At 38.1% G+C, this 25627-nt stretch overlaps 1 protein-coding gene across 3 annotated transcripts in view; it reads right to left on the minus strand.

Moving 5' to 3' along the window:
• The window catches only part of UBE3C (ubiquitin protein ligase E3C), a 77020-nt gene extending 53803 nt beyond the window's left edge, over window positions 1-23217 (minus strand). Inside the window, exons 1-11 of one of the 3 annotated variants that reach the window (XM_056334561.1) lie at window positions 22935-23215; window positions 22347-22448; window positions 12764-12817; window positions 9883-9957; window positions 9052-9198; window positions 8146-8261; window positions 6105-6262; window positions 3861-4014; window positions 2847-3067; window positions 2410-2564; window positions 250-437 (exon numbers count right to left, since the gene is read on the minus strand). In XM_056334561.1, coding sequence (XP_056190536.1) covers window positions 250-437; window positions 2410-2564; window positions 2847-3067; window positions 3861-4014; window positions 6105-6262; window positions 8146-8261; window positions 9052-9198; window positions 9883-9957; window positions 12764-12817; window positions 22347-22448; window positions 22935-23000 — 1436 coding nt within the window. In that variant the 5' untranslated portion in view covers window positions 23001-23215. Of the gene's footprint in view, window positions 1-249; window positions 438-2409; window positions 2565-2846; window positions 3068-3860; window positions 4015-6104; window positions 6263-8145; window positions 8262-9051; window positions 9199-9882; window positions 9958-12763; window positions 12818-22346; window positions 22449-22934 lie in introns of all 3 variants that reach the window. The other 2 variants (XM_056334563.1, XM_056334562.1) reach the window with 2 other exon arrangements.
• Between the last annotated feature and the right edge of the window lie 2410 nt (window positions 23218-25627).

Raw genomic sequence — 25627 nt, forward strand, 5'->3', positions numbered from 1 at the left:
CAGGAGCTTATGCTTTTGGACTCTATGATTACTCCAGAGAGAGCATAATTAACAAGAATTAAAATAAGAAAGAATCTACTCTTTGGTTTGCCTGGATTTATTATTTAAAATCTTAAACTCTTATTTATTTTAGCTGATCACAGAAGGAAAACAGAGGGGAAAAAAACCCACAGGGTATTTAAAACAAGTCTAGCTAATAAAACAAATTTTACACGTACTGCGGTCAACATCACAATTATTTATACTTGCCTGACTTTTGGCACCATCATCCGATGTTGTACCATTAGTGTGTGGCAGATTGATGCCATCAGGGTAAAGACCTCTTCGCTAGCTGAATCTCTCCAAACCATATTCAGTAGAGTGTTTGTCTGCTGCTTTGTATCCAATTTCTTTAGACACTCCTCAGTTATGTACTGAACTGATATTCTCCCATCACCCTACAAACACAAAGAAAAATTTGCTAGAAGTTTTTTTAATGATCAAGCACACTCAAGCACGTATGTATATCCCAGTACTATTCTTACAAATATCAGACCCAAGAGCCAACTTAAATCCCTAGGGAGGCAACCAATGGGTTGTGGTACCGGTCTTTTCACCTGGATCAGTGGGAAAGACTCCCTTTAACGTAATGATGTACTGCAACACTTCCATACAATAAGGCAAGATCATTTACTGGCATAAGATATGCGAATAGTCATCTCTTCCCCACTGACATCAGCCAGCACAGGACACAAAATCCAGAATTGGATGTCTACTGTTAAGTTCGTTTTTAAACAGTATTTTCACATTCATAATCCATGGGTTAACAAACAACAAAAAACTTCAGTGTGTCTAATACACATTTGGGTAGTACAGAAGTGTACACTGAAGAATGCTTTCTCTGAGTGGAGCTCAGCCTTTCCTTTTCCTTATCTCCTCTCTTTTTCTTGCCCTCAACTGAGCAAAGCAGTCTGGATCACCGAAGGATACAAGTTATCCAGTTATGAATTTTTAAGAAAGAGGGGTTCCCCACCCACCCTCTTTTTTTCTTCTAAGACAGGCATGCATGGCAATATGGAATACATAAAATCTCACAAGAGAAACCAACATTGCAATATATAGTATTATGCATTAAAGCCTCATCAGAGAAGATTTTCTCTGATCTAAAAATCACTGTAAGTTACCTGTGAACAGATATTTATGCTTTTTTTTTTTCACCTAATCACGTCTTGAACATCACCAACATCTCTAAGCCACAAGCAGAATCTGCCAATATTTACATCACATACAGCATGTGTGTGTCTGACAAATTAAGTATTTTATTCGCACTATCTTGGTAAAGATTTTGGGGTAACGGTAACACACTGCATCTAAAAATGTACAAGTGAAAAAAAGTTGCATGTATTCTCCAGCAGTACAGCTCTTTATAAGAGATTACTCTCAATATCGAAGTCTTAAAAATGCTGCGTCTTTCAGAAATACATTTCATGTAAGGTGTTATACAAGCACACTTTATAGGAAAAGTATTTCTTAGAAGAGCTGGTATACTTTTGCTTCCAAGACATAGGCAAGAAAATAGCAGTATGTCTTAGAATGCCTGAGAGACCGAAATCCAGAAATCCCAGCACAGTGTGGAGAGGCAAAATAGTCTATGAGACTTTTTTATATGGTGACATTTCACATATTCCACAAGGAAAGACGGCACACTGCCTAAATCCTTTGAACAGTAGTGCCTTTTGAGAGATTATATAAAGGCCAGTAAGAAACTGTTGAATTTACATCTCTCCAACTTTGGTTGTTCAAAGCCTCAAGCAGAGTGTTAGGAGGTTAAAGTCAGCACAGATTCATTGTACTGGTGGTAGTTTAAACTACAGCGAAAAGTTCTATTTATAATACAGTCTCTATACATCATTATAGAAAGTGGGTGTTCCCCCTTTGAAGGCTTTCAAGGTAGTGGATGCATTTAAATGCAGAGCTAATTCTACATGGTAAAGACTGTAGTTGAACTTCTAATATTTCCACGAGAGGAAAAAAAATAAAATACTAAGTTGGGATCTTCCAACTTAGTCTGGAACATCTCATGGTATCTTAGCATCATCATGAACTTAAAAGAATATAGCGAGTAATACAGTCTCTGTAAAATACAAATTTAAAGAAGTTTAAATATTTTTTGTTAAATAAAAGCTCTGCTCTTCAGCAAACCCAGTACCTGCCCATACTTTAAGATTTGTTATTATAGTAAGAGTTTTGGTTTTAATGTAAACAACCAGTTCTGTTTGTTTACAGTGAGCAGCCCTGTATTTTTAAAAAATAAACATGCTCCCTTCTGCACTTAGTTAGAAAAATACTGGACTTACAATGATCATTTTTTTGCCTATATTTGCTGCTGCTATAATACAAACTCATTCAAAGAAATTCTGTACTGCTTACTGCTGTAGATGTCATTTTACTGATCTCTTCATCCTCATCTTCAGAATCACTATTTGCATCTTGACAATTCGTACCAGCACTAGACACAGGCAGCTGAGAGAGAAAAGTTTGGAGTACCCTCAAATAGACAAGAAGTCCTTCCTCTGAAAGGGATCCTATAGCATGTATATTGAAAAAAAAAGAAAAAGTCATTAGCCAGATCGCACTGTAATAGAAAATATATTTTACCAGAAATACCTGACCAAAACACATTATGCCAGATCTTCCCAAATTAAGTGTATTTTTTACTGAAAAGGGTAAGAATAGCTAAAAAAACAGATCTCTCCAACACTTTAATCCACAAACTGTCCTTTTTGCTTGGCAATGAACCATGTTGTAGAAACACATAAAATACTGAAACATGAAAAAACAATGAAATGGCCATTCAGCTTTCTCACCCAAATATGTTTCTCCAACTGTTAACACAAAGTAAAAAAGCCACGGGGCTTGATCACTTCTTCTCAAACATCCACTTTCTGCTAATAATAGTGCATTCAGAAAGAGTTCGTAAGGGAAAATGGTCTGCACATCAGCAAGCGCTGGAATGATGAAATGGAATATCTGATCTGTAAAAGGTGCTGCCAGAAACTCCTCTGTGAAGGCTGCAAAAACCTGCTGCCTGAAATGAAGAAAAATTGTCTTTATAGAAAATATAGGCAAAATTTCCCACAGTTATATCCATGGAATAACAGATCAATTTGCAAGTTTGAACATGTCCATCAAGATGGCTGCAAAGATGCACTCCATTAATCCTGTGCTAATAAACCAAATTTCTCAGATTTCTCAAAAATAAACTTCTTATACCACACCCTTTTCCTGGTGATCTTACATGTAATTTTACCCTTTAAACTTTTCCTGAACTTACAGAAAACTATTCTGAAGTTAAAGTCATTGTTTATAATCTTGAAATAAAAAATACATTAAAAAAGAACAATTAAGTCTTTTTTACCCCCTAAATACTACTTCAACACAAAACATGTGATAGAACCAGAGTGATTTTTGTTCCATCTTTCTACATACCCGACTCTTTCTGCTCCTAAGCTATGACTTAGTTATTTCTCTCCATAAACCTCAGCTCCTCTGTCAAGAAGTTTAACTTTTTAAGTCTTCATCTGCCCTTAGCTGCATTTCTGCTCTCACCTAACTTTTTCCACACCTATGTTTCTATGTATTCTAATAACTGCTATTCTCTGTGCTCTGTTTATTGTAGTCTTCAGTATGCTACGGCTTTTTTCTTAAACACACCTAAAACTACACTGTTTCATCAATGTACAGCATTACCAGAAAAATCATTACTATTGCAAATAAATCAACAAAATGCACTGAAAGAATAGCTAGACACTCAACAGCAAACTGCACACCTCTGACAGTAACAAGTGAGCATACAAACACCCAGTATTATCTTTATTTACCTTGCACCTTCTGGACAGGAGCTATATGTAAAGTGCAACGGCTTCAGAACATTCTCCAGAAGTATTTTTGCAATAGGGACTCGAGAAACATCAGAATACTCAATACTCGAGGGAAGCTTATTGTTAATTAACAAATAAAGCGACTTGTAGTAGCCTGCAAACAAAAAATATAACTTTTTAAATACAGTATTACTCCTTTTCTGTATAAAACAACTTCTAATTCACAATTAACTGCATGAAGCTTTACTTTGGAAGCCATTTTACAATAGCCCAAGTCACATTCACATAACAGAATATACTAGCAACCTCTCTGAAAACATTGCTTTATAAAAATCACAAATTGATAACTGCATTCAGAGTCAGTCTGATTTTCAAAGACCAATCACTCCTGCTGCTGAAGTGAATAATTTGGGTTTTTTAAAAACTATGACCCATAAAAAAGATGTTCTCTTCTCCTCTGAGTGACTCTAGCCATGTTTGTGACAGCTGTCCTTCCACCCATTCAGAAACTATGAATTCTCCCCTCTACACCAAAATGTGACTGCATCATACAGGTAAGAGTCCTGTTGGCAGAGTATCTCAATTCTATAAGCACCCTGTCTTAGCAAGCTTAAGGATACAATTACGATTTCCAAAACGGGGATCTCTCAGTAATAAAATGCATTACCACCCAAATCACAGATGTGTAGAGGGTAACCTAGTTTTGTCTCATTAAAGTACAAATGGAATCATATTATTTCATTCTTCTTAAAAATTCCTCTTGCTCAATGAACTCCTAAACTAAGATGGAAGTTCCACAACTACTGGAACCACTATAAATGCATAAATAATGTCACATCATCGAGAGGTCCAGCCTAAGACCCTTTGTTGGGAACTACCTAACTTCACATGCAATGCAACAAGTGGAAGTCCCAATAAAGGAGTAACTTAGCAATGCTGACAAGACACACACAGAAGACAAATGCAAAAGCATATACTAATAAAATCTGATTACAGATTCTTTACAAATTAACTATCACAAATGATTAGGAAACAGAACATTTGTAGGTACACACAAACGCTTCTTTTTGGTTTCATTATAAGTGATCAGAAAGCTGAATATTTTTACTAAAATGTATGATCTAACATTGTGATAAAGTTTCACATATCAGTTGCGAGGACTGAATATTATACTATCCGAGCAAATGTGAGTATTTTGGAAGATATATTTACTATACACAAAGCAATGAGACAAACACGAATACATCTGTAGTTTTAGCTATGCCTGTGCGAGTAAAATAAATGCACTAGAATAAGAGGGTGGGGGGGGGTTTCTCATAGTGCTGTCAACTTGTAGCAGTTAAAACCAAATCCTTAGTAACGGGGTAAAACAGCCGAGTCCACTGAATGTACTTTTAAGACTTGCATAGAATTATTCCAACAATTACCTAACAAATTGGAAGGTGCTCTTTTTGTCTTTTATATCAATGAAGTTGGATCCAAGATGTTTATTTCATGAAGTTTTTGGCTGTTCTCCTCATCCACAAGTCTTGCAACCTCAAACTATGGTATCAGAAATCCAAATTTTTATTTTTTCCCCCCACATTCGCAGAGTAATATAGTTTCTTTGAGGCAAAACATAATTTTGGTGATAACTACACAATTCATTAACTTTCAGTATGTTTGCACAGGTGTAACTGCAGTTCAGCAAACAGTTTTGATGATGATGGTACAAGGGAAACAAAAGCTAGGTCACCATCGCTTTGCTAAGGTGTCTTATGTTAGCAGGATGAAAAGGTAATGCCAACTGACAATAATAATGATTATTAGCAGTTTTAGAGAACAGTAATGCAACACAATGCCCAACGTTTACACAACTAAAGCTTAGATCTGCCACAGTGTGCATGCGGGTGTGCACGGGCACATGTGTATATGTGTTTGTGTGTGTGAACAGCTACTGGAATAAAACTTTTGTTAGGTAATACCCACTTACTCCCAAAATCTGTGGTAAAACTCTGTATAAGTAATTTGGTAGAATATTCAATTTATAACCAGAATTCCCAAAGAAATCAAACAGTAATTTCTCAGGCAGTGATCTCATTCAAGCAAAATATCCATCTAATGACTATGTTAATGTGTGCAGCACTTAATTCATTGTGTCTATGGTAAAGGTTAAAATGTCATTAAACAACATGGTCCTCAGGTATTACACGTTCTGTTTAATTTTTGCGAATTTCCCAAAACTTCTAGTTCCTAGCTACTCACCTTTTTGAATCATGTAGTGCAAAATTTGTTCAATTAATGATGTCACATAGCTGACATCTTGTAAAACAGGCAAATACGTATTCTCAGATGAAAATACCTCAAGCATTCTCATAGGAAGTGCAACATTCAGACTGTCATCATTGCAATTTTGCAATAGCCTATAAATGAAACGAAATAAAAATTATTTAACAAGATACTTCTCTTCCCTCACCACAGGCATATGTACACTGACTTAAAAATAGAGCTACAAAAAACCTTTCACATTCACTTTAAAGTAACTTATTTCTACTTGGTTGCCAAGCGTTCTCAGTAGTTTAGCTACATCTTTTTGTAGACACCTTTATAATAATAATTCCTCATTTTAGGGTTTCTATGAATATTATAGCACTGCCTCTTTAAATCCTATTAAATTCCAGCTTTCAGTGACTTGAAAGTTGGGAGGTCTACTGCCCAAACTGGATGAGAAGCGGAGAGTAATACATGTTTTTCCAACATGTATTACTACCCATATTAAAAATGAAGCCATGAAAGCCCCAGAGCAATACAAGCTGGGAACAAACACTGGGGAATGTCGTATGTGTAACTAAAACAATATGTCTTTAATTACGGACTGAAATATTGAAAATGTACAACCATCCTGTCTTTTTAGCACGTTGCTTATGAAACAGCTACCAGTAACCACAGAAATGGTGAATATTAAGAGCCTGTTTAGAATTAAAAGGATTTGTTAGTATGAGAGGTATCTAGGCATACCCAACTGCTTTCTCTTTCAGCCATTCTGAAAAATGGGACCTAACAGCAAAAATTACTTTGACACTATAGCTAAGACATTTCACTAAACAGAAAAAAAGATACTCTGATAACAAGACCTTTTTTGCAGCTGCGATCAAACTACTTTTTTTTGCTATGATATTACATGGTCACTTTTTTTCCACAGGATCAAAAGCTACAGCTCCTCATGAATCTCAACTTATCCCAGGGAAACAACATTTCTGGCTAACTGTCCCACTGCACACTTTCTGAGCTTTTGCAGAAAATTAAAGTAGCTCAAGAAAGCAAATAGACACGCATCATCATGCTGCAAGGTGAAGTTAAGAGCAGCTTCTTCCTCCATTTTCCCTGTATGTATAGGCAGGGATACCTCTTCCATTGCTTTTTTTCCCCCAAATCACCCAGTCAGGAAAGGACAGTGGGAATACTAACAGAGCTGCATTTACGAAACCACAATTTCAACTGTAGCAAAAATGTACAGTTTAATCCAGGGACATCGCAGCTGTGTTCCTTTGAAGCCCACTACTCAAGTCTCCTTTAGTATCTGGTGTTTATTACACACACACTATACACAATTGTAAGAACACAAGGTTCAGTGACTTGAATGAAACAATTTTTTAAAGAAGTATCAACACTAAAAGGAAAAGAAACCTGTTTTAAGGCTCTGAAAAGTATAACCAGTTCCTATTATTGGTAAAAGTAAATACATTGTCTTCTAAAACTATGCTTTAGCTGCCAGATATTCAAGTCATCTTGACAGATTTACCTTCCTGTGATCCTCCCGCTACAAATAATAAATGTACCACTGAAGCCAGTAATACAACTGATTAACATGCCTTAAATCCAAAATAAAGTGTGAGGAAAAGCCTCTTATAGAATACTAGTTTTAAAACAAAACATATCCAAACCATATCCTTGGAACATTAGTCTAACTCAGATAACATCTTCTAATTACTATTGGCTCCCAAAAAAACCTTCTATTTTCCACAAATATTGCTATATGCAAGCAGTAGGAACACACTTAAGCCTGCTCCTAGGCAGTGCATCCCTTAAGTACATGTTGAACTTGAAAGTAAATGAAGTTTAAGAACATTCCATTGTCTTACAGCAGTATCCTACACCATGGCCTATACACATACTTAACATAAAAAGTCCTCCCCATAAAATAAATTTATATTTAATACTTTGCCTCTCCAAAAAGAAGCCAACAAGTGCCCAACATAATCTCTGACCATGTCTTAGATAGCAGCACATAGAAAAAAGAATTTACCTGCAACACAGCCCCAACAGTCTCTTTATTTGGAATAAGCAAGTAAGTCTGTCTGGACGATCCAATTGCTTAACAAACTGAGAACTATGTTTAATTAAATTCTGACACATCCATACCTGGGAAAAGATCCGCACAAGTTTACTGTTTATAACAACAAGTTATATTATTTATTACAACACAGAGAGTAATATTTCAATCCTGTTTTGGAGAACTTTGGAGGACTTGCAAAACATAAACGAAGACAATTCTGTTCAGCCGAGAAAAAAAAAACTGTTATACAACATAAAATACATGACTGCTAGTACTAAATTTTCAATGTTAAGACTTAATTACTCACAAATAACTTCACTCTTGCAACAAATTTATCTGTTACGTTTTTTGGTTTTAAATAGCCATATTTCTTTAATGTCCATTATTAATACTAGCTATGAACCATACGTACTCATATGTTTGGGAAATTTGCAGTGACTTTGTAACTGATATGCCAGCATTACTGACCGGGGGGAGCGGGGGGCGGACGACACGACAGGGATGGGAACAACACCCAGACAAAAAAAACAACAACCCAAACACCCTTGGAATGACCAGAGAGCTAAGTGGAAAATATTATTTAAAAATTAAAATCTAATAGAAGTATATTAATTTTGATAAAATAATAATACAAACAGGATTTTTCAAAGCTTTCTTTCAGATTCTGCATGTGCGTATACATATGAAATCTAACTCTTAACTTATTCTGACTAAATGAAAAACAGCAGAGTACACGTCAGCAAAAGCCAGAATTCTTAAATGAAGTTACTAAAGTGGCCAAAGACTTTTTTGCATTCCTTCAAAATCTTTTAAGTGAAAGTACTTTAAAAGCGCACGACATAAGTCCTACAGATCAAAGTATGTAACAGTACTCACCAAACGCTTAGAATCCTCATTCTGTCTATAGAAAAAGAGTAACTGACGAACTAAAAGAGTCAAATTGGCTCCATTAGCAGTGGAAAAGGTTCCTCCAGATTGGGCCAAATTAGCACAGCGATCAAATTCACTTCTTTGGATAGAGTACTTAAAAATAAGACATGCATCAATATATCAATAATGGTCATGATTTAAAACAGAGATGCAACATTTTTAAAACTTCATTTCAGCTTCGCATCCAAAATGGATACAAAGTAGTAAAATGGATACAACATATTTTTGTGAAGAGATTAAAACATACAGACTATATCATAGTTAAAGCCATAACTGCTTTCTATAATTCAGAAAGTACACATTGCAATAAATTTGTTGCTTTTCAAGTAAAGAATATCACATCACGCATTTTCATCTAGTTCACTCAATAAATATTAGCAAGTTTAAACAGATACAACTCTTACAATAATCTACCGAACAGCAGCTTAGAAAGAACATCTTTTTGACTCAAACTACCACCTTAGCCATATTGGGGAAAAAAAGCTCCACTGGCATGTGAAAGCTGCTGATACCCAGTTGTTTTCATTTGCATTATCAGCTCAAAAAAACATTGTGTAATCCCACTGAAGTCCAGTGTCACACACATGCTTTGCAGAATAAACGTCCATCTACTAAAATACTGAGGTTCAAATGAAAACATCAAAAGGGAGAAAACTTCCACTTTGTGGGCACACAATACTCAAAAAGATGAAGATTTACCAATGGAATTATTCTTTACTAGAAAGTCTCACTTTCAGCAAAACTATTTTACATCTACCTAAATAAAAAAGTACTTACTTGATGTTTTCTGTCTCTGTACCCTCTTACAAATGACTGGATTATTATTGCATTTTTCAGCCTCCGCCTCTCTTCCTGTAAAACAAAGCAAGAAAACTGAAATCAGCATTGTGGAACTGACTCTAATTTCTACCATTTTAACAAATATATTTGTATTCAAAAGGATATTTTTTTTTAATTAAAATTAAGCACTAATTGTTAGTAAAATAAAATCTTTGAAGGTTTGCATCCAATACACATACGTCAGGGAGAAAGCTTTTTATGTTTTTAAGTGTAGATTTACCATTAAGACACTGCAAAATAATTTTTAATACTCAACAAGTATATAATACTATGTAAGTCAAAATAAAACACTTTCGTATTTCATTAGACAAAGTCTTAATACTAAAATGTTGAAGAATTCATCAAATTCAATTACACCATTTCTCTTTCTGCATATGTCAGCTAACATTGAAGCCTTGCTTATTTGTTTCCATTCAAATAATACATCAGTATTATGAGGCTGGTGCAGTTTAGATTGGGGGAGGGGGAAGCCGCAAAAAAACCCCATCAGTTATTTGGAAACAATACTGCTGTCAAAAGGAAAATGAGGCTAAATGCTTTAAGCTCAGGAGCACAGTACAAAAATTAATAAACATTCTTGCTTTCTCCTTCAAACAAGACATATTAAGTGAGTAATTTTAAGATTTCTTCCTCAGTACCTAGGAGGAGTAATTAAAATCATCCCTTTACAATGTATCAGTTTCTGAGGAACTGAAACCCAGCCTGCTTAAGGCAATACAGAAAGTGCAGTCAGTAAGTTCCTTGACAACACCCCCAGCATACCCCATCATAATAAATACCTAAAGGAAGTGGCTACTGTAATTAGGTTTCTAACAATGTCCATATAGTTTTTTAGGGGATGAAAGGGGGAAGTAAAATAGTTGCTCATGAACTTAGACCTACAAACCAGTGGTTGAGGAAGTACAAAGAGCAAAAATCAGAGAAGCCTCTTTAAGAAAAGACATTTTATCCTGACCAATCCATGGACTAGAATGAGCCCATAATTCTAAGGGCTACCAGACACCAAACAAAACACCAAAACATTTTTCTAGATTTCAATAAAATACATTTGGGAAAGTTCACATAAACTTTCTACCCGCAAAAGCTTGATTTCTGATTTATTATCCATAAAGACATGCAACTTAAAAAACAACCTGAACTGTCCTGAGAAACACCAGATGAAACTGCTGTCCAATGCCTATTTTATTTTTTCTCGGAAATCCCAGTTCCTAAAGCAATTTCTCTGAATAAGCATACACTTGAAAGACTCCAATTATCTCTAAAGCACGGATCAAAATCAAAATTTTGATAAGCCAAAGGATATTTTTCTCTTCAAAGTTATCTAACAGTAAAAGTGCAAAGTATGGGGGCAAACAGGAGAGAGTTTCAATTACAGAGAGGCACTATCTCTCCATAATCATAATGTAATGCTCGACTAAAAAGTAGATACCTTCTCTTTTTCTCTAGGTACAGGTTTTATTCTAGAATACATAATTGTCAATTAGTGACCCACAATTGCAAAGGTTTTAAGTCTGAAGTCATTGCTAAGATTCTGCTACAGGCATTTTTTTAAAAGCCATAACTGATTTTATTCTCAGAGGAGCCGTTCATTTTGTAAGAATCTGATACATGCCACAGAAAACCATTGTGTGTATGCATGCACATATACAGCTATGAGCACATGACACTGCATCAGCTTAGCAGCAGGCAGAATTAAGCAACTGAATGGGTTATTTCAATATAGGGCAAAAAGCTTATGAAGCACAAAAACATACTTTTGCATATGTTGGTAAGGACTCACTGATCATAAATTTGATGCGCAACACAGCATTCTGAACTAACTGGCAAAACCCTAGTAACTTCATACTTAAACTTGGTCCATAACTATACACCCAGGTTGGAAAGGAAAAAAAGCAGTAACTATTCTCAGAAAGAGAGGTGCCACTGCATAAATTGTGTTTAATCTAGCAAGGGTCAAAAACACCTTTAAGCGCCAAACAGCTGTTTTCTTAATCAGCACGAAACCTATGCAGTTATACTTGTTAAATCATTTTTAAGACCAAATTTTTTTCAGCTCATATCAGGAGGAGGGGAAAAAAATCCAACAAAATGAACATATTCACTTTAATTCCATACTACTAAATTTTATTTTGATATTGCCACGTCTATTAATGTTTAAAGCTAGTGGTTTTTCCTTTCAATGCCTATTCCTCCTTTGCATCATTCCAGAATGAATAATCCATGGCAGTAAGCTTCCATTATAAACCTGTATTAAGGTCTCCTAAAGCCTCACACATCAGCTCCTCATTGCTCCTCAATTATCAGGTGATTTCAATGCACTGTAGGATGCATTCAAGTATCATTGTTCTGACTTCATCTCCAAAGAACTGAGGATGCACGCTCTGGGTAAGTCAATTACTGAGGGTCATTCAAGAAACCATAGCAGAACCAGGAGTAGAAGACAGTTTGCTGAGATCAACCCATAGTAATAGATTACAGAAATGGCAAAAAAAGGCAGTTACTAGCCAAATACCTGTCTTCTTGACAAAGACTAGATTCAATGAGCACCAAAACAAAAGGGAAGAATTCCCTTTGCACCCAGTGCATGTTTAAGTACCTTCTTTTGAGATGAAAATCACTTCTGGGAAGCATCTTAAAAGCAGTCAAACAGTTTGTCAATTCTAGTACACCTGAAGACTATATAGAACTTGTAAACTGCAACAAAATATTCCTGAACTAAGTAAACTGCAGGAGAAGTACTTTGGACTGTCAATGGTACCTTAGCAAAAAAAAGCCAAAAGAATCCAGTGTGCATGCAAACGCTTACAGTCTACTTTACCTCTCGTTTCCTCCTTTCTTCCTGAGTACGATGCAGGAGAGAAGCCTTTTCTTCCTATAAGACACAAATAAAGATACTATTGCATTTTCATTCAAACATGATTCAAATGTGTTTATGATATTTAATATAGACTTAACTCTGGAGATTGTTCGTTAATTTGCAATACATAAAACACTTGAGAAAATTAAGCGTTAATCATTTTCCACGCTTACAAATACAGACAATGCAGCCCTCTCAAAAGCACACCAACAGCGAGAAGTTATGTAAAAAGAAAAGGGACAAGCAAATAGCAGTGAACTGTACTGATGCCTGTCCAGGTTTGTCTTCTCAGCATCCCAATTATCCAGGCAAGTATCACCCATTTACAAATGGGGGAGCTGAAACAGAACAGTCTCAATCCTACCAGGTAGTACCAAATGTTTACAGAGTGTTTTCCTTGCTTGAAGCGCACTAAGTCACTGGCCCAGGTGTGTATAGCAAGTTGTGGCATGTTCAAAGTAACCACTGTACCAAAGCCCCCATTCTTTTGTCTCACTTGCAAAATAGCACTAAGCTCTTATATTTACTTATCCTTTTCCTCAAAACTTGTCTGGAAAAGATGCCAAAACAGACATACATAACATAAACAGTAAGAATTTTGTCTTTTAAAATTTTGAACTCTTCACCCAGGTAAAGGCTAGGAACTGAAACTTTCAGGATTGTGATCTCTCCAATAGAGAAAAAGAAAAAGAATACTTAAGTATTCATGAGGCCTCTAAAGAACAATACCATTATAATAGAAAACCTGTGCCTTAGCTTTTAAACCACAATGCTAAATCAGTACGCATTGATTTCAAAACATAAACAAAGCTTTATTTGCAAGAATCTCTTACTGGATGGTTCTGTGTAGTTTCCAAGGAAATATACAAAATAATCCCTTTTTGACGCAGAGTACTCAGCTCCCACTGCAGACAGTAAGAGTTTAAACTACCCTAGCACCTTCCCAAATCCAGTCTAAAACAGACAAGAGATTTAAGGAATTTTGTCTTTTGCCTCTATGACACATGTAACTACTTCCTCTTCTCCCTATACCCTTGCTAGTCTAGAGAAGTTAAGAAATAAAACACACTCAAGATGATAATTATTATATCTGAATACATAAAAATAAATTTGGAGTTGGCAAACAAAAATTTATAAAATATTTAACCACATTTAAAACAACTGTGGTGGAATATTTTCAATGTCTATAAGCAGATACAAAAACTGAGGGCAGAAGTCTTCTGCATTTATTTTTTGACAATACAGAAGAAACAAGGTCATGATTCTCCTGATTTCTTTAAGATAGAAGATACTTTAACGCAGGTCACTGAAAGAGAAAAACATAGATGCAAAAAAATGAATTTAAAATTGGGTTTATATTTCTGATCACTTACTGGAGCGTAAAGAAAAAAAATCCCACAAGAAGGTTAACCATCTTTTCCTCTAAAGACAGCATTTACGGCCAAACACACCACTAACTACAGCTATTGCCCTCTAAAGACAGGGTTTTTTTCATGTGTTAAACACAGTATAAACAAATCATAACAAAATCCATACATAAGACAATGCATCTCCACTCAAGCAATAGGAAAGACTCCCAGCCTGCTTGGCAAGATGAGGCAAGAGATTCTGACCTCACACACACAAAAAGACAAAATAATGTACTAAATTAAGAAATAACAGATGGCTTAAAGTTTCAGGACATTTTTAAATCGAATACTACATTTTCAACAGCTGATACCCAATGCATTAAAGAAGTTAGTGAAATGTTCCTATTCAGAAGTGATCAGTGTACCAAAAAGTGGTCTCTCTTCAATGTGTTAGAGTTTAATTCTGCAGCAGCGCCATGGAAAGAGCATTTCTGCTTAGAAGCAATGCTGCTGAATTTGTTCTTACACTACAGAGCAGATTGAAAGAAAAAGCAAAAGAACATACAGAAAAGGGAAGACAAACTGAACAGTACCAAAACAAAAAAATACACACACAGTAAACACAAGAGATTAGTAGAGAAAGGAAAATAAGCAGCCAGAGTGCTTATCAGAAAAAAATAATTTTAAGTACTGGGGGGAGGGGAGAAGATCTAAGAGGGCAGTGTATCCTCACATACTGTATCACCGACTTTGCATTGATCGGTAATAGGGTCTCTGAAGCAAGCACTCTTTAAACAATCCACTGTTTCTTTAAAGAAACAGCAAAACTAAGTTTTTAGTCAATGACACATACTTGCTTTGAGTACTTTTAAAGAAAAACACCAACTTGTTAAAGTAAAAAATAAATACAGTAGAGGAACTGTCTTAAAACAACACAAAATATTCAGGTAAGTACATCCCACTTGAAAAATTATTATGGGTCAAATACTACTATTGGTCACAAGACACACATAGATCAGAAACATAAAGAAATGGAATCATAACTATGACTAAAGAACATATTTAAGTTAAATGCAAGAAAAATGTATCTCCTTCAGAGTTTTTCAACCCAACTGGAGTACACTGCCCCTTCAGAAATTAAAAAGTAACAGTAAATATGCAATAGAAAATAAACTTGCTGTGGAAAAGAGACGAAAAGAACTATGAAATAATCTTCTTTGCCTACAAAGGGCCTTCTAAAAAACTCATTTCTCACAGACAGCTAACTGCACTGTCATCTCTGAAATCCTCCCTGCCTTGCCTCTTAATAAAACAGCACATTGAAAAAGAGCAAAACTCAGTAGCTTTTGTTCTGTGGCTGGTTGTGAATGACAACAGCATTACAGAAAGTGATGTACATTTGACAACTCCTATCTATATGGTCATGTGACTGCTGACAGCTACAGCCGCCATTCCACCATCTCTTCCTGCGTAGCTACAGCCAGAGCAACTCACAGTACGGGATCCATCCAACAGTAACTTCCAAAGATCAAACCTAGCTCATTCCTACCCCCCATCTTCCTTCCCTCACTTCTGTGATGGTCACACTCTCTTCTTTCTTCACCTGCCAGACAGGCAGATGTCAGTTATCAAGTCTACCTACTAAGACAGACAGGCAGGCAGGCATTTTTAGGGGGAACGAAGCATCAGCTTGTCTTGGATTCCTTCAACCCTAATTCAGAAAGACCAAAAAGCCATTTACTGAATAAAATTCTTGACAGTTCCTATGATGTAGTCTTTCTTCAGGAGCTGACCTCCAAAGTGCAGAAGAGGGAATACACTGTCTGTGGTTTCATACAATGTTTAGTGCTTCACTAGCAGCCCCCTTCCTGTCTGCTCCTTCCTCCAACAGCTTATAATCGTAAAGACAACCAACCTCAGGCTCTAGCAAGGAGGTTGCTCAAGCTCCAGGACCATGAAAAGCCCAATTAGAGACATTTTCTTCACCAAATACATGAGGCATGACACAAAGAAACAAGCAAGCAAAGAAACAGTATGTGACAGTAAAACACAATGTGACATTATGGATGATAACTTAAAAAGTAAGACAAGGAGGGAGAAAAAGGTAAAAACAAGGAAGCAGATGGAGGACAGTAGATAGAAAGGAAAGCTTGCGACTATCATCAAAGAAATGTTAAGTAATATTGAAATGTTAATGTATACATCAGGATGAAACTGCTATGTACCGTATTATTCATCACAGCAAAGTTCAAAGTCACACCACTGCTGTAACACACCAGTTGACGAGAAAAACCACACCCAACAAGGTAACAACATCAGTGCTTTAAAAATGCCAATTAAACACATAATGAAAAAAAAATGTAATTCAGACTGCTTTCTCGTCCTCACTTTGCTGAAATACAGTCTTAGTTGCAAAAGTATGTTTACAAAACTCCTACCCTTTACACATCCTACACAAAGCCCAAATAACATAAACAAACAAATAATGATTCTTTTTTGTCATTTTAACACTCTGCATTGAGAGTGGTAATAAGCTTTCAGCCCTCTTAGTTCAAAATTCAGGTTCAGAAAAAGAATAATTTTTTTTCCAAGTACTTCCAGCATTTGTTGTCTCTTAAAATCTGAAATTTAAAATCTGAAACACTCCTGAGCAGTCATGTTAAGCTCCACAGAAATATATTTAAAACCAAAACATGCCAGATGCAAAGGTGAAATTGACTAATTAATTTTCTGGCACTGTCCAAACACTGAGCACAATTTAAAAAAAACAACAACAAAAATACACTGATGCAAAAAATTAACAAACCTTTGAGATCTATTTGTAATTCATTTTCTTTCTTTAGTTGAGAAAGCTATTCTATTTAACATTACAATAGATCATGCAAGGTACAAGGCATGCCTTTTAGGAAATTTTCATGGAAAAGCAAATAAGCACTTGATCTTTCAACTTTTGGGACAATTGTAAAATCTTGTATGGTTTTCATCTACAAAACCCAGGAACTTGCATCTTTTTTCTTTCCTTAAAATGAGGAATGTGACTTTTCAGCTGAATTTAGCTTGAACCACATAAAAATCAATAACAATTTCCAAAGCAAATGAAGTGACCTAAGGTGTTTATAGAACAAAATTCCTTCCAACATAAATATTTATCAAGTCCAAAAAAGAAAAGGAAGATTTTGTAGCATTTATTTGTAGAGAACAAAGGTGGGCAGTGGGACATATCCCCCTCTAAAGTGGCTCCCAACAATGTTTCTAGTTCCCAACATTATTTCAGACAAGATAAACTCCATTTCTATTGGTTTCTCTGAATATTAAAAGAAATTAGCATTTTTAAAGACACACAGTGTCTTGAACTGGACCTCAACAATTTAAATTCCATTGGACAGGCAGCTCAGCCAGCCTGAGTAAAACATGTTCAGCAGCTTGGAAAATTCCGCTTTGAAACAGTTTGTGGCTCCTCGTTATCTCTGATTATTCACATAATAATTACGTTTACATGTAGAGAAGACCTTCTTCTAGAAAAAAGGTGTTTTAAAGTACTTAAAATACAGCCAAGAAGAGGCATTAGGCCAGGGAAAGCCTGGCATCACGGAAATCAATGTCATAGTGCTTGCTAGAAAGCATCTCAGCATTTTAGCTCAACTTTTACTGTAGGATGTAGGGAGTATCTGAAACCACTTTTATCATGACAGCTACGAAGACACGCACAGTGGAATCAGGACTTGACTGAAGGGTCTAGAGGCCAAATGAAATGTAAACAAATTGCCTTTAAATTTACTCCGTTTGTCTCTATTATGATTTTTAAGACACATATTGTATGCATCATTGTAGTTGAGTGACTTTTCATTTTCGCAGAAAAAAGCAGGGGGAAAAATATATCTATAAAAGCAGAAATTTTTTCTTTGAATTTGAGAAAACAGCAGTGTAATCACTGATGTCAGCTAACTTCAACTCCATCACTCGTAGCTTCCTTTGAAACGAGGAGAATTTAAAATGTTACCAAGAGGAGAAAAATCCAAAAGAATCTAGTGTACATTGATAATAGTTTCCTATTGACAGTCATTATTTTACAACACGATGGTCTCATCGTATTTCCACACCACAGATCTGAAATTCAAAGAGCATTTCAGGACGCAGGCTTTGACGTTCGAATGATCTGGACAAAATACAGTCCTGACTCACAATGAAGTATGTACTTGCGTAATATCTAACCATGTGCCTTACGGGACACCAGTCTTACAGAGCAAAGTAGTGCAATTCTTTTCCACTGTTCAAAAATAAATTGTAAATTTGTAATTATAATCAAGAAATCCTATACTATAAATCCCTAGCATCATTTCATTTCCATTGCCACCTAATGTAGGTTCAAGTAAGGTATAACAAAACAGTAATTCTCCTTTCCTGAAATTAACAACTTTCTTCAACTAATCATTAAGACAGAAACAAAACCATTTTTAAATACGTCCCTTTTTTTTTTTTTAAATCCTACAGACAGCTATCACCATAAGCAATTCCAACATGTGCAAAGATTTCTCCATTCACTGGCAATCTTATACCCTACTGGTTTTAAATCATTAATTCTTATTCCACAAGAAGTTACTTCACATATAGAATATAGAAAACAAAGACCAAACAAGGTGCTTCTGGAGTTGTATGTCTGCACTTCAGCTGGGGGGAGGAATATAAAGGAATCTAATGCTTAATGTTATGCTATTAATTTAAGAAAGCATGTCAGTAGCTACTAAAATAAAACATAGACAAACTTTGTAAACTGAGATCTTTTATTACTAAACATGTCCATATTAAAATTACAGAGACTTTTTTAAAATACAGATGGAATCATCACTATTGGTTCATTAGTAATTTTCCACGTTTCACAACAACAAAACCAAAACACAAAAAGAAACACAGTGAAGTTGGTTTCACTTTCACAACAGTGCTAACTCATCTGTAGTACAAATTCCTGAAAAGGAATTTATTTTTAAACTATCTCATACCAGTATGATAATTTTAAAATACTCTATTTAAAACAGTCTTGGAATTTATAGAAGCATGTTTTGGATATCTCAAGTGATACTGTACATTTGACTTAGCAAAAGCCTTTTAACTATTTTTCCTGTTAAAGGCTTACAAGATGTCATTAACCTATTTCACAACCTAAATGAATAATGTGGAGCTACAGAGCCCTTTGTGCATCTCAGCACAGGCATGGGTATCCCCCTGCATGATAAACTAAAGGACTAGTACCTCGTGTTTCTCTTAACACTGGCAAAATTAATAAAGGAACACTGGGCCTGACCATACCAAATCAAGCATGGTTAAACAGATTCTGTGCTATGCCACCAAGAGTCCAACTTCATGATAAAATTAATGAAACCTAATAGCTGCCACCAGAAGGCATGGTGACACTCCACCTTGCAAAACATGTTCACTATACGAGACACAAAGGACGAGGTAGGAACCACCTGTTTCATTCCACTGCACAGTTCGGTTAGTTCAGTTCAATTTGAACTGCACCCCAAACCAACTCTTCAGATGCATGTCTTCTTTCCTGCCTGACATACCACACAAATTTTGCAGCCACAGCCTTTTAGGCAATAATTACAGTCCCGTACAAAAAGTCCGTGCGTAATTCAAGGCATTACCATATAGAACTCCAACAACAGTATTCCTTTTTGGAGGCTATTTTACTTCAGAAGTAAAAAAATATGTTTTGCCAGTTACAATTAAAACAATCTGAAAATATCTTTTGAAGAGCCTCATAAAGGAAATTGTTTTAAAGGTAACAACAAGCAATCTCAAAAATTAAACAAACTTACCATATTGTAAATAAGACACAGTACCTAGACCCTCAAACTCCTATATAACTAATGCCCAAATGTATCAGCAAGTTTCTGAAAGTAGATATGGAGGGAAAAGTCCAAACACTGACAATACCATCTGTATTTTTACACTGATGTACAATGCAACATTAAAATGTTACAATCAGTCACAGGGGTAGTAATTTTGAGAACATTAATTTTGCAACTCAGGATTTTAACAAAAATACTACTTTTCTGGCAAAAGGTCTGGTTGGATTGAAACGGCCCTCTACAGCATTCACAGTCAGACCATCATAACACATATGAACATAAGATGCAAACAGAGTAAAAACCAACCTGAAGCTCTCTACTTTTATAATTAAAAAATGCCATAAAAGTTAGTAGCCACAAGTCCTCAGCTGTATTTCTATTATTGTGCCTATAATAAGGACTTACTGAGGTCAGCCTCTTGCAAGGCCTAAAGAAACACTACAAACAGGCAATGCAATGTAAGACAGGGCATTGACACGTGACCTGTGCCCGACACAGTTATTCTGCTGATATAACTGCAGCTGCAAACAATCATACTTTTAATAGTCAGTTTTGCTGATCATTTATTTTGGCATAGTTGTATCCACATCAGGAAGACTGCTGGCATCTTTAGCACTGACTAGCTCTTTGAACTGGAGTCCCTGCTTTCATATCCAGCCCCTGGGAGGGTTTTGCTAATGGAGCTATCTATGCAGGTGCAACAATATTTGCGAAGCTTCCCCAAACAGGGCAGAGAGTTATTCTTAGCATTAAGCAGCCTGTATACAGATTTCACCTGTACTTCTGGTAGTGCTTTATTCTACTAAAGGAATCAAAACATGCAGTACTAAGCACCCAGCTAACTAATAAAGCATCACAGAGGTGCAAGTTTGGAACTATAAACTGTATCTCTCTAAAATTATACACATTTGGAAGGCAAGGGAGTTCATCAAAGAACATTTTTTCCATGTGCCCAAAATGCTAAAAGGAAACATTTTATAATTTAGCCTTCTGTAAAACTGAAGTCTATAGGTATGAGAAAACAAGGAGCCTGGGACGTGAAATAATGGAAGCTCCTGGAATCCATGTAAACACTTGCCACACCAATCTCTGCTGTAATACGTTTACATATAAATTCAGGTAAACTGCTTTCTTAGTACTGTTTAAACAATTTTTTTCATTAGTACTGTACATAGTTTCTGAAAATAAGCAGCTATTTCAAGGTTATTCTACAACATCCATATAAACATGACATACAAAGCCACAACTAACTGATTTGCATTGACGCAGCACAAGCACTTCAGCGTACCAATGTGAAATCATCAAATCTGTGCACTAGTCAGTATCAATCAGACCATGACACACAACCTCTGTATTGGACAGAGTGAAGGTTATGCATCAACTTCAGTTTCCACTTCCTTTACCTTTTAATATTTGCCCTTGGAAATTTACACCTGTACAACATTAATAAATTTGTCCGTATGATTAAAATAAAATAGAATTCTGCTGAACTCTTATGAAGAAATCAGTAGGTATAAAAGAAGCTGTTATGACAGCTGTTTACTTCTGTAGAAGGAAGTATGTTCTGCAAGGAACACTATTAGAAAGTCAGTGTTAGAAGTTGCAAAGTACCTAAATCGTTCAGCTGAGGACCAGGGCATGTTCTGCCAATTCCTACTTCTGCTGGGGAATATTTATGGTATTTTTCACTCATGTAATGCCATTGTATGTAATCTAATGAATAGAAATGTCTTAAGATACACGGAAGATTATTTAGATGAAAAGCTGCACAATTTAAATACAGTTCTGTTACACATTCTCCTTAATAAATGATGTAAAACAATCCACCAAAATGCAAACTTCACTGTGATTTTAGTAGCACATAGTGCAGTATTTTAAACTAGTTTCCTAACTGTACTGCCAAACCTTAAAAGTTTCAGGGAGCCGAACTTGCCTACAGTGCACAATAACATAAATTTTATTTTTACCCGTATTAAGGTTCAAACATATTAATTGAAACACTCGGCTTCCCACACAATCATGTCCAATGATGACATGGGTAGTAATATTTTAGAAGTGAATTAAAGCAACCCTTACAAGCCAGGCCATTTCTAAAAACGCCTTGTCCTTTCGCTTATTCTTCAGTCGCTCTATGCCCTTCAGTCCTCGTCTAAACATTTGACTGCTCTGTCCAGTCAGCAAGATCTAAATAAACCACTTCGCCTCTCTGCCATCAACACAAGGATATACAATAGTCTGGTACAACAGACAATTAACTGCTACTCACCCTGCACACGACAAACTGAACTGAACGTGAACCTGACAGAGAAAAGCTAAAGCTGTGACCCGGCAACCCTCACTCACGTGGGTGAAGCCTCCCCCAGCAATCTGCGTTGATCTCGAGTTGTGTAAGGCTGTTGTTCTCCCCCCATCTCTCCAACGAGGCGGGCCCACGCAAGACTTTCCCTTTGCAAAGAAATTACAGGAGGTGTCCGAGTCCTTCCCTCCTTCACCCCGGGAGCCCTCGAACCGAACTGCTCGGGAGGTGCTCCCAGCCACAACAAACCGGGTTGCTACCGGGGCGGGGACGGGGGGGGGAGACGGGGACAACCGGGACGAGCTAAGGAGACATTTCCTCGCTTCCCACAATTCTTACCACGCTGCAAACCTGGGATGGTGTGTGGGGCCTGATCAAAAAAAAAACCCAAAAACCAAACAACAAGAAAACAAACAAACAAACAAAAAAACACACAAAAAAATCCAACACAGAGCCGAGACGAGAGAAACACATCATCGGGAGGGGAGGATTTTCCTCACCCTCTATTAAACCTTAGTCATAGCTGCTCCCATTTCTGAAGGCCCAATGGCAAAAATAACGATAAGAAGGGAAGGCAGAGGGGGCCGAGGGAAACCGACACAGACACAAACGCGGAGGCAGGCGCCGTTTCTTACCTTCCTACTCGCTCCTCCGAGAGACACCTTGGGCCTCGTTTTGAAATCCCCTTCAAAGCTAAACATGTTTACAGCTTATCCCATCTAGAGCGGGGTCCAGCCCCCCGAGCTGACCCCGCAAAGGGGGCGCCGGCCGGCCGGCAGGGGCGAGCGGAGGGGCCGGCGCCGGCCCCGGGGAGGCGCGAACCCCCCGGGCTGGCACCCCGCGGCCCGCCCGCCCGCCGCCGGCTAGCCCCCGCTGCCCGCCCCCGCGGGGCTTCTCCCCTCACGGCGGCCCGGCCTGTCTCCCCCCCCTCCCCCCCCCCCCCCCCCCGCCTTCCCCGCCCCGCGGCCTTCGCTTCCCCGGTCGCCCCCTTTCTGACCGGCGGCAACGGCTGAGTGTAGTGGGAGGGAGGAGGAGAAGGAGGAGGGAGGGAGCGGAGGAGGGGGCTGGCGGGGCTGCTTCACTTGCACTGGGGGAGCAGCCGGCTGTGGAGAGAAGATGGCCGCCGCCCGCAGCCTCCCCGGCGCGCTCCCGGCGGCCGGGCGCGGTGGCGCGAGCGCCGCCCGCAGCCGCCGGGGCCGCGCCGCCCGCGCGCGCCTCTCCTCAGCCCCCGCGAGGCCGCGCCTCGTCCCGGGCGGCCCCAGCGCGGGCGGCGGGTCGCGGCTGCCCCTCCCCCGCTGCCCCCGCCACCGGGCCCCCCGAGCCCGGGGTGTCCCCGCGCCCCCCGGAGCCGCCGGTCTCAGGGCCCTGAGCGTGTCCGGGTCGTCCCAGCTGCGGCTGGTTCGTCTAAAACTCGCTCCCGTTGTGAATCTGAGCGCTGGGGGCGGCGGGAGCAGCTGGGTCCCAGCCGGGCCGCACGAGGGACCGGGCCTGAGCTGAGGGTCCCGCTCAGCCTCGGCCCAGGGCTGCCTTCCCCACTTCCCCTGCACCGATGGGCTGTCATATGGCGCGGTTTTATTTCTGTACATTATATCTATATATGTATGTATATACATATATATAATTTGTCCTTCTTGTAGGATAAGCACATGATGGGTGCTACCCCATTGCAAAGACTCCGTGACCAGTGCAAAGACCCAACACTGACCACCACATGCAGGCCCTTGTGCTTACACAGGGGTGAAAATCCACTTGAGAAAGTTCCCGATGCAAGCTGGCTCCACACGGGATCGAGGTCTCAGCAGTCAGTGAAGACTGGAAAGAGAAAAAGGCTGCGATACAAAATTTAGCAGACCTGAATGGTGAAACTGCACCTAGGGCTCCTTTATTGTGTACGTCTTAGCCTGTTCTCCGTTTTTCAGTACTGTGACTGCATCTTTCCAGATACAGAGGTGATACGGACAACAGCAATAACAAAAAGCAGTTATTCAGTCTGTAGCTGTGAGCTGCTAAATAAATATAGGTGGCCAAATCCAGCTTTCATTTCCTTTGGTGGAAATTTGATTGAGCCCTGACTTGTGAATTCTCACATAGGCGTATCACAACAAACAAACGGCAAGGACCCATGTCAGGAGACAGTGTATGCATTTCGCAGCTGTTCATACCATGAACACAATGCCATTTAACTATTGCCAAGCTGACAAATTAAATATTTACTGAGATTCCTTTGGATCTGAATGATTCAGAAGAGTCTAAATTTTAAAATTTCAAACTTTTCATAAGGGAAGAAGTGCTTGGCAAGAGTAAACATTAGCCCTACATTTCCCAAGATAGCATAGTTCCAGTATAAGCAAGCCTGGCCTCCTATAAATAGTGTTTACAAAGGCAGTTGAGGTTTAGGGCATTGTGAAATACCACATCAAATGTTCATTCATGGTTTCAACACATTGCATTGCTGATGTAATATCACACTGCTCTATATGGGAGTGATAGTAAATTTTTTTCCAAGCTTGACAGCATTCTTTTCAAGTGGACTTAATCCTTGATAAACTTTCTTAAGTCTCATACAGAAAAGGACTAGTCTAGGTGTCCCTAGCAGTTAATTCATTGATTTTCATTGCACAGAAGCGACCTGTTAGGTCATGACTTTGTGCCAATTTTTTATTGGTAGAAAAGCCAATTTAGGGATTCAATCCCTCCTCATCTAATAAGCCAAAGAAGTGTGAAACTGCAGAGAGCTAGGTTTCTATGAAGTGGGTTTTGGACTGCTACGCATTTGACAGGTTTCAGCTTCACTGTCAGAAGGACACAAGATCCTCTGCTGACCCTGGCTGTTACCTTCGGAAGAAGTAGTTGGTAAATGACACGCGCCCAACTGATGTATGTTTGTCTGAGAAGTCTTAGTGATTTGCATGTGCCCCTAGAGGCCACTCTAGGTGTAATTTTATTAAATGAAAACTTACATAACAAAACAGACTGAGTGTTTGTATCTTGAACACAGTGAATTTATGGAAGCATAAAAGAAACTGTAAATGTGTTTTATTTTTATGTTTTTTAGGACAAAATCTACATTTATGTCACAGTGGAGAAAATACACAGAAGTCAGAAAATCTAGTGTCACTTAGTCAAAAAAAGTCAGAGCAGAGACTGGTTTAATATTCTCAGGAACAGCAAGAACAGGTCTTCTCCGTGAAGGAAGACAAGTGGACACCAAGCATGACCTCAGCACAAGCCATGCCCTCCCCGATCAGGACATAATCACACAGGATCCAGGCATAGTGGCCAGAGCCCAGCAACAGTTACAGGGTCCACCAACAGCTCCAAGCAGGCC

This window comes from Falco biarmicus, chromosome 4 (genome assembly GCF_023638135.1).
Source record: "Falco biarmicus isolate bFalBia1 chromosome 4, bFalBia1.pri, whole genome shotgun sequence".
Taxonomy (NCBI): domain Eukaryota; kingdom Metazoa; phylum Chordata; class Aves; order Falconiformes; family Falconidae; genus Falco; species Falco biarmicus.